Raw genomic sequence first — 9,981 nt, forward strand, 5'->3', positions numbered from 1 at the left:
TGAGGACACAAATGGGGAGTAGATGTATAACCTGTTCCAAGGTTTGTATCTTTTTGATCAAGTGGTCCATCTCCCGAATGTCTGCAGAGCTTTTGTTCCTTGGAGATGCAGAGACAAGTCCTTCACTATCAAGTAGGCCCTAGACTCTGCCACTCAGCAGTTGAGAAATGCTGGTGATACGTGGCCTGCAGCTAAAGCTCTCCTTAAGCTCTGGTTTTAGGGCACAGAATTGGAGCCTCTCCCTGTGAAATGCTTGTAGTTCTCACCATGGTGTGTCTGCAGTTTGCTGATGTTCAGATGAGCACCTATCCCCTTACCTATTTTGAGTAACCTCACAGTGAGACCACTGGGTCACTTCCCTTCCACCCACACTCCTCCCTGCTCAGACCACCATCACTGGCACTCTGAGAGTTAGAGTCCCTGCATTTCCTTTTCCTTTCTCTGACCAGTCTTGTAAAAAACACTCTAAACCCAAAGCACACTGTGACCCAATCCATGCCTCCTCCACCAAATCTCTTCTCTCATTTTGTTTTTAAGTGATGAGGATGAGTTGAGGAAATCCCTCTCGGAGCTGGTAGATGACAAATTTGGAGCCAGTGCGAAGAAAGTGACAAGGATTGTTGACAGCAGCAACCCCTTCCTGGACATCCCCCAAGCACTGAATGCAGTCACGTACAAGCACGGTGTCCTCACACGTAAAACCCATGCAGACATGGATGGAAAGAGAAGTACGTGTTAACGGGACAGGGGGAGAAGTGCCCCAGGCAGGGAGGTGGGCAGAGCCTTGCCCTGCCCATCTCCCTGGCTCTCCTGATAAAGGCATTTCCAAGGGAACATAAGAGAGGCCCCCATGAGTGCCAGGGCACAGGGGAAGGAGAGTGTTTTGAGCCTTTTGTAGACATGAATGTTTTCAGGAAGCCTCAGTCTTCCCTTCTCACTGCCAAGGAACTTAACCATGCCTGTCTCACACAGACAGACCTGGTCTTCCAGCCTGTTCATGGGCATAATCCTGAATCCCGCTCTTTGAGAAAGGGAGAGAAGCTGGTTCCTCAGTAGTTGTCCACCCCAGCCCTGACCTTGGAGACAGTCTGGTCTTCCAAGCTTTGCTCCTGTCCATGTCCTGCCATGTGCTGTGTGCTGGCTGGGCAGCAGGATGCCTCATAGCTCTGCTGTCAGCATATGAGATACAGGAAAGGTACAGGAAAAGATATTTGGGAATTGCTAATGAGCAAAGATTAATTAAACCTTGGATAATCCCTTTTGCTAATTGATGTGATTGGCCCAGTCACTGCAGCTGATTAAAAGTCTTGAGTAGAGATTACCACCAAAGGCCTCCCTTGCTTCCTGCACTTTCTTAATAGCCTGTGCCTGGAGGATCAGCTGTCTTGTCTCCAGATTTCAGCAAGCTCTCTGTCCCCAAGTCCATCAGGATGGCTGGTGGCAATGCTCCCTCCTCAGTGGAACAGAAGCTGCCTTTTCCAGAGTACAGCTGCCTGAAGCAGAGGAGCTTTCAGCTTCCCCTGAAGCAGAGGAGCTCAGGCAATGTCGCTGTTCCTCAGGAATTTAGTCCAAGGAACATGAACCTGAGTTGAAGGAACAGATACATCCTGCAGGTGCCCACTGGTACCCCTGTACCAGCTCATCTCTGGCTTTCACCTGCTTGTGTTCCATCTGGGAGGCTGCAGCACCCAGCTGATATGTCTCAAACACATGTCCCCACATACAAGCTGCTCATGAGCAATAGCTTGGAGGTGTGTGAGGTCTGGGCATCAGTGTGTGTCTGTGGTGGGTCAGGAGAGGGATTGGTGTTGCCGGGAATGCCAAGCAGCACTGGCAGAAGCAGACATGTAAAATTAAATATTCTTCCTTTTTTAGCTCCCAGAGGAAGAAGAGGTTGGAAGAAATTTTATGCTGTGCTTAAAGGGACCGTCCTTTATTTACAAAAGGTAACTGTGGGGGACTATCCCTTTGCTGTCTCATGTTGTCTCCAAAGCAGTCCTGCTGTCCTAAGCAGGAGACCCAGAGGTGCAAGTAGAGGTGAATCCATGTCCTAATGCATGCATGGACATTGACATAGCTCCTCCAGAGACCAGAGCTGGAGGATGCTGTCACCTGTGGAGGTGGTATTCATGCAATATTCACAGCCTCAAAATATTTAGCAATATTCACGGCCTTGAAAGAGGACCTTGGAGGAAGAAGTATGAAAGAGGAAACACTAAGGCAAGATTTCTGCAGAAGTATCCCAGCAAGTAGGAACTCTTGGGGAGGATGAATGAACAGATGATACGGAATAGGTGAAATAGAATGCTGGTGAGAAATGAAATAGGAAACTGAAGAGGTGGAGCATCAGACCAGTCTTATGCTGCCTATCGTATTTGCTAGCATAGACCTGAATATACACAGCTTTATTGAATCTGGGATAGGAAACAAATTGATGTAATCTTCCTGGATTTCACTAAAGCTTTCAGTATTGTCTCTCACAGGATCCTTTTGGACAAAATGTCCAGCCCACAGCTGGATAAACACGTCACGTGATGTGTGACCTCATACAATGAATGGGATTCCATCAGGCTGGTGACTGGCCACTAGTGGAATTCCACAGGGCTCCATCTTAGGCCTAGATCCTTGTGAGTTCCTTCAAAATCATGATATTCTATGATTCTATGCTTAAAGTTTTACTTCTCCTTCAGGACCTTGCTGAGCTAAGTCCTTCCATGGATTGCCAAGTGACATCTTCTGTCTCTCTTCCTCTCTGTTCATTGTTTAGCCACCTCTAGTCAACACAAGTATAATTCCCAGGTCCTCATGGGACACAAAGTCACCATGGAATATCTTCGCTGTATGCTGTAGCATTCATCTCTCTGACACTTGGATGCTAGGAGGATTTGCTGGAAAGTCTTTTCTGTGGGAAAATCCAAGGAGCCTGGATAGGGGCTTACTTGAGTGTCAGTGTGAGCCAGCCAGGGATGCCAAATGTCTGTTCATCATGCAACAGCATAACCCACTGAACTAGGTCTGAACTACCTGAGCAGCACAAGCTGTGCAGTAACCCATTGAACTCACCTTGTTGGAGCAGCACTCCCCGTGGGTAGCTGCTCCTATGTATTGTGGTATTATCTCCACAGCAATGAGAGTAAACAAACATTGGATTATATAAGAAAGGCAAAAAGATCCTCAGGGCAGCATGGAATTATGACTCAGAGCTCATAGCACACCCCAATGATTCTCGTGTTTTGCCAGGTCCTATGGCACATGTCAAAAAGCCAACAGAAGTCTGGCAGTAGTGGATCATAACTTACAGCATGGGTTGCTCTTAGCCCAGTGGTATTTTTACAGCTGTGCCACTCACTCCTGCAGCTGAAGGAAGATGCAGCACACAGGAGAGCCCAGATCTTCTCCAGTCCTCTATGGGTGGTATTCTTCAAATCAGCAGCACTTTTCTCACACCTCAGTCCTTGTCTTGTTACAAGTCTCCACATGGAATCCACCAGAGTCCTCATGCTGACCACAGGTGATGCTTGAGGATTTAACTTGTACAGAGCTGCCATCAGCATTTAATTTTATGACAGTTTTTCTAGGGAAACAAAAGAAATTTCCACTATTACCAGAAGAATTTGAATCCAAATGAATTTTTTCACCAAGGACTTCTCTTGGGATTAGTCTGCTGAGGGGGTTTATATTGAGAATGAAATACCCTTTCAGGATGGAATTTTCTTCCCATGCTGGACCAAAATCCAGTTTACTGAAGATTTTCTTGATTGTTTGGACAGCAGCAGAAGGAGCCATGAAGCCAATGCTGAGTGTCATTGCTGCTGATGGAGCAAAGGGGTTGGGGCTTCTTTACTGTCCAAGGCTTGCAGCAGTAACCATCCAGGCTGCTATATTAACATAATTCTATATTATCATAGTTCTTTATGTTAGTACAAAGTGTTTAGGATTTTAAAAGAGAGTGAGGATGAGACTGACATAGCAGATAGAAGACCAATGTTCTTATCCCAGTGACCTTCAGGAGCAAATGGTTCAGAGGCTTTCTCTATGCACAAGGACTGAAGAAGCAAAATGCCCAAGGTTATGTAAGTGTCTGATAAATAGCAGCCATGACTGATGTGTAATTAGCAGGAGGGACCAGAATTGCCAAGAATGCCCCAAGGAAATAGTATTTGGAAAAACAACAAAAATTAACCTGAGGAACATTTGGGCAAAGAATTTGGACAAAGAGAGGTTTCCTAGTTGTGAGCTGCTGCCAGACTGTATTATAGTGCTCTTCAGAGAATTCCTTGGGCTGGGCTTGGCTGTAGAAGTGTCTATCAGGCTTGTAGGGACAGGACAGAAGGATGAGACCATGAAGGCAAAGTCCCTGCCCTGCCACTTCCAAACATTCCCAGGACCACATCAGAGGGTGGATAAACATCCACCTGCCCTGTCAATTCTTGGTGCCATTTCTTGCCTATGGGGTGGTTTGCAGAACAAAGGACTTGCACAATACAGGAAGGAAGCAGTGTGCCAACCTCCCAAGCTCCCAGCAGAAGGTGCCTGCAGATAAACATAAGGTAGAACCTGGCTTGAGCACAAATCACTGGGAAAAGATCTTGTGATGTGAAGATAGAGGAGAAAGTACCTGCTTCCAGACCCACCTGATGACATGGAGCACAGGTTCAGCCTGTTCCAGTTTTTCAGTCAGACCAAACCAAGCATATGGGCTTTAATAGTGAATTCCTGTCAGTTTAATAAGAAACTCTATTCCATTTGGTTTTGGGGAGCAAGTTGAGTATAAATAAGAGTGAGAGAGAGAGGGAAGGAGCAGAGGAGGGAGGGCCTGGGGAGGTAGATGCATAGAAAGGAGGAATGGCCAGATACAGAGAGAGATGGACGTAAAACAGGCAGAAGGGTGGGTGGGTGGACAGGTAGAAGTTGGTCTGACAGAAGGAATTCAGGAATCAGCCATAAACCTGCTGTTAAGGAGATGTCACATGTCATTGGCTCTCTGGTGTTAATTGCTGGATTAGCATGTTCTAGCATAGTCTGCTGAAGAAATTGCTTGATCCCCTAAAGGGATGCAGCACAGTCTTGAGGGAGAAATGCACACTTGGGAGCAGGGCACACCTCTCCTGTGCACTAATCTGCTCTGGGCACTGACTCACTCCATGGCCTTTGGCAACTTACTTCACCTCTGTGAAATGGGGATAATAACCCTTAATCACCACACAGAGAGGGGTGTTGAGAAGGATGGAGAGCTATAAAGCATAAGGTGCTTTTATACAGAAATCCTGGAAAGGGTGCAGGTCTTACAGCAGGTTCTGCCTTTGCAGCCCCCGACCATGAAGGGGTTCCTAAGAGCAGCTCTGAGCTGCAGGTGCTGTCCTATGCAGGCAGACTCTTGCCAAGATAGTGCTCCTTGGAGCACCAAGTTCTTGACTGGACTGAAAAGAGCACAGGGGTTAGTTTTCCTCATGAAATGGTTTGTTTAGGCTGGAACATGTGAGGTGAAGAAAAGAAAGAAGAGGAAAACCTACTCACAAGCCAGAGCATGAGAAATCTGTCTCTCCATGTCCATATTTCCAGCACTGTCCAGGTCTGGTTCTGAGGCCAGAGAGGGCTCTTTCACCCCATCCAGGTGAAAGAGCCAGGCACAAGAGGGAGATTGCCCAGAGAGTGTGTGGAGTCTCCCTCACTGGAGATATTCCAGAGATGTTTGGACACAACACTGTGCCATGTGCTCTGGGATGACCCTGCTTGAGCAGGGAGATTGGACCAGATGAGCCACTGTGGTCCCCTCCAACCTCAACCATTCTGTGATTCTGTGAGTGCAGCCTCACTTTACATCTTGGTGAGCTGGTTGGAGTTGCTTAAGCTTTCACAAAAAATGGGTCAAAGCATGGGAACAGTGAATTTTTGTGTTCCCCAGGAGAAGTGTGAGCTCGAGGTGAAAGGTCAGGAGGCTGATGAACATGAACATCTCTGTGTTCTAGGCAATGTGTGATTCTGTTAGTGCTGGGCACTGTGATGGCTGCAGCTGTGTGTGTGGCATCATACAGCCTTGGAGCTGTCTGCAGATGATGGTGCAGATTAAGATATCTCCCAGATCATCAGCCATACAGACCATCATGACCACTGCAGCACAGGCATTGTGATGAGCCCCCTGGAAGAGCAGTGCAGTGCAATGAGCCTCCAGCACCATGCACTCCTGTGAACAGGGAGGCAGAAGGTAGAGAGAATCTGCTTTGTTCAACCTCATTGCAGATTTACTGGACCCAGCATTAGAAAAAGAAGATTTGGCTTTTTGTTGCACCAACACTGATGCCTGAGAGCTTGAAATCCTTAGAGGCAGTACATGATGAATCCATTCAAGATGAGGATCTGCATTAGTCAAAGCACTTAGCAGCTGTGCCAGTTGCTTCTCGTCATGCGCAGTTAAGATGGGTTATTTTGCTCTGTATTTTCAGGAAGCTTATCTTGAAATAAGAAATCATGGGCAGCATAGTCAGATTTATTCAGATCCAAAGAGCTTCAGCCTTGGAAAAACATCCCAAATTGAAGTCTCTCTACAATGTATGAAGCCTCATCAGCAACTGTTTCTCTCCAAGTGGGGTAACACTTTAGGTCCTCATAAGGCAAAACATTTGTTTTCCTTTGCAAGGCTAATAGCCCATTCCTCTGGCTACTGAAATCCCCACTGTGAAAAGGTCATCTGTACTGCCCATCTGAATATCACCCCAAACACAGGGGTGCAGAGTGGGTGGCAGGGTATTGCTTTAACTGGTCTGGAGCTCAGTCACTGAAAAAGCAAAGGGTAAACACAGGATTGAATTAACTTCATGGCTGTGCCAAGATGATCCTTTCAAAATCCCATGTTGAGTATTTCTATCTGTTTATAAAATATATACATATATAGTTATTTCATCACTCCCTACTTGTGTGAAATGGTCCTTCAGTGGAGAGAGCAAAGCAGGAATCCAGGGAATGCTGCTGCCATTTGCAAGTGCCAGTCTAATGAATTACTGGGGACATGATGCCAAAGGGGCACACGTACTAAAGAGACACCAGGAGTGGTTCAGGTGGGCCACACTCTGTCTGGCAACTGCCCAGCAAGGCCCAAACCTGTACAGAGGTGCACTGGTTGCAGGGATGGGGCTGTTCCAGGGCTACCCAAGCCCAGACTCTCCTCCACACAAAGCCATAGTGATAGGAGGAGGAGTAATGGGTTCAAACTGAAAGAGGAGAGATTTAGGTTAGATATATGGAAAAAAATTCTTCCCTGTGAGGGTGGTGAGGCACTGGCACAGGTTGCCCAGAGAAGCTGTGGTTGCTTCATCCCTGGAAGTGTTCCAAGCCAGGTTGGACAGGGCTTGAAGCAACCTGGGCTAGTGGAAGGTGTCCCTGCCCATGGCAGGGGGGCAAACTAGATGGTCTTTAAGGTCCCTCCAACCCAAACCATTCTGGGATTCTATGATTCCATGAAGCTGCAGCACCAGGGCAGGTGCTCACTGATACCTGCTCTCAATCCAGAGTTGCATCCTGGCTTGAGCTCTGCACTATGGGGGCAGCTCTGCAGAAACCTGGTCCTGCCTTGTGCCTTCCCCCAAAGCCTCAGGCATGTGCTGTGTTAGAGATAACTATTGATAATTATGTTTAAAACTTTCATCTCCTTCTTCACATCTTCCCAGTGAACTTAATGATGGAAGCAGTTGCCAGATGTTAATTATTATCATTATCAGCTCCTAGCATTTATTGTACAAAGCAGTGCTTTTCCTGGTCTCGGCACTCTGTGATTATAGTGCAGGGAGAAAGGCAGGTTCATTAAAGCAGCCTGCAAATGTTAGTGTTGTCATTATCCAATTAACGTTCCTCTTCACAGGATGAATATAAACCTGACAAAGACCTCTCTGAAGTGGATCTGAAAAATGCCATCCGTGTGCACCACGCCTTAGCCACAAAAGCCTCTGACTACAGCAAGAAGTCCAATGTCCTCAAGCTGAAGACAGCTGACTGGAGAGTCTTCCTCTTCCAGGCCCCGTGAGTACCAGCTCTTCCCACAGAGCCTGGATGGGCAGTCTGACCTGCAGCCACCACCAGACCCCCTCCCACACAGCCACATCAGCACATGCATTAGGGGACAGACCTGGGGGAGGAAGGGGCTGAGGGCATTGTCTGTAGGGGTGTGCAAAGGATTTGGTCATGGAATCACACATTCTTGATAGCTTTGTTTCAGACCTGGAGGTCTGTCACCAAGGTGGTCTGAGCAGGATGGGCTGGGATGCAAAGGGCTGAGTACAGGGTTCTCCTTACTAACTTCTGTTGGCAGTGTGTGAAAGGAGAAAATCTGTGCGGTGCATTGAACTAAGGAGATGATGGTCCCCCTCATCAGCATTTGATGGGGAAACTGTCTAAAGCTCATTAAAGAAGTCTCCCCCACCAGGCTAGATCTATTTTCTCCCTAAGTCCATTGCAGAAGAAAGTTGTGCTGTTAATAAGTGTCAAGACTGATTGAGTCATCTTCTGTCTCATGTTTTTCATGTCTTCTGCTGAGGTGACATTGTCTGTAAGTTGGGTTGGGGTACTAATGTCAAGTTAAAGCTTGACACCTGAATTTTTGCAGCAAAAACCCACGTGAAGGCTGGGGGAGATGCCTGAATAGATTTGATGAGGGACCCTGCGCAGTGTCCTGGAACTGACACAAATGAGGGGTCCATCCTGCTCTGTGGGACCTCTGTTGTGTGGCTCTCACTCTCCAAAGAGCAGAATTTCCTTGGCCTTGGCCACAATGCTACCCCTCCCTCCTCCCCTCAGGAATGCAATCAGAGCTGATGAGGAAGGCAGGACTGCCAGGGCTTCGAGAGGCAGACAGCAGCCCTGAAATCATTAGGGCACTGTAGAGGAGCCAATTAGACAGTGTTTCCCTCTGGTTCTGTCCCAGGGTGGCACAGAAGTGGCTTCAAAGCAAGGCCACTGATGGACCTCCTGAGCGTGGGTCCCTCCAGGGTTGTTGTGAGCTGGCTGGTCCTGGGTCAGGAGCATTTACGGACCCTTTCTCTTCTCCCCTCCTCCATAATAGAAGCAAGGAAGAAATGCTCTCCTGGATCCTGCGAATCAACCTTGTTGCTGCCATTTTCTCTGCTCCAGCCTTCCCAGCTGCAATCTGCTCCATGAAGAAGTTCTGCCGCCCACTTCTGCCTTCGTCCATGACCAAGCTGTGCCAGGTAACATGAGAGAAGGAGTGATGGAAGGTTGCACAGCACTCAGCATGCAGCTTAGGCTGAGCCCATCTGCAGGTTCCCTAGCTCCTGCTTGGTGGGCACACTCAGTTGCTTGGGGCACAAATGGAGTGGGTGACTTGGACAGACATGGAAAATCCTGGTGTCAGCTGGTGCTTCCTTTGCAATGGCTATAAACACCTCTATGCACACACCTGCCTGTATGGCTGTTGGCTCTGGCTTGTTTATTGCTCTTTGCCCATCACATCCCACCACCTTCCTGTTGCTGGAGTCAAGACAACTGAATAGCTCTGTAGTTGATGCTACAGAGCCCAACAGCTGGTTACAACCCAGGTTTATTTTATATCATAGCACTCAGAGGTGGCAACTTCTTGTTTATCGAGTCGAAAGGCCACAGACCAGAGGGAAGTCTGAATCCCACTCAGTAGGGAAGTTTCTGGAAGCAAGGGGGCCTGGTGCTCCAGGCCACAGCTGTCTGAGGCTCAGGTAACCAAAAGCAATAGGCAGCTGCCATCCAAAGAGAAGTTTTTGTTTCCCTGTCCAGGGACAGCCCAACAAGCTTTAGCACCTCCAAGAATTAGGGACAGTACTGTCACTGCCCACCAGCAAAGGGGAGGACAGCCTGGAAAGTCAGGGCAGCTCTTATCTACTGAACCAAGTGTGGCCAGATGTCACCTTTCTCAGATCCCAGATGGGGGGGGTACTTTTATATCTGAAAAAAGCAGGATCATAGAGTCATAGAATCATAGAATCAACTGGGTTGGAAGAG

The 9,981-nt window shown here is 47.8% G+C and overlaps 1 protein-coding gene across 1 annotated transcript in view; it reads left to right on the top strand.

The window, feature by feature from the left end:
- Positions 1 to 537: 537 nt before the first annotated feature.
- Positions 538 to 9,981, top strand: part of LOC103806480 (PH and SEC7 domain-containing protein 2-like) — a gene marked incomplete at its 5' end in the record, with an annotated part of 11,963 nt that continues 2,519 nt past the window's right edge. Inside the window, 4 exons of the mRNA XM_009079175.1 lie at positions 538 to 728; positions 1,876 to 1,946; positions 7,856 to 8,013; positions 9,053 to 9,197. Of these exons, the coding sequence (XP_009077423.1) occupies positions 538 to 728; positions 1,876 to 1,946; positions 7,856 to 8,013; positions 9,053 to 9,197 (565 nt within the window). The remainder of the gene's footprint in view (positions 729 to 1,875; positions 1,947 to 7,855; positions 8,014 to 9,052; positions 9,198 to 9,981) is intronic.

The sequence above is a fragment of the Acanthisitta chloris genome, unplaced genomic scaffold, assembly GCF_000695815.1.
Source record: "Acanthisitta chloris isolate BGI_N310 unplaced genomic scaffold, ASM69581v1 scaffold3687, whole genome shotgun sequence".
Lineage (NCBI taxonomy): Eukaryota > Metazoa > Chordata > Aves > Passeriformes > Acanthisittidae > Acanthisitta > Acanthisitta chloris.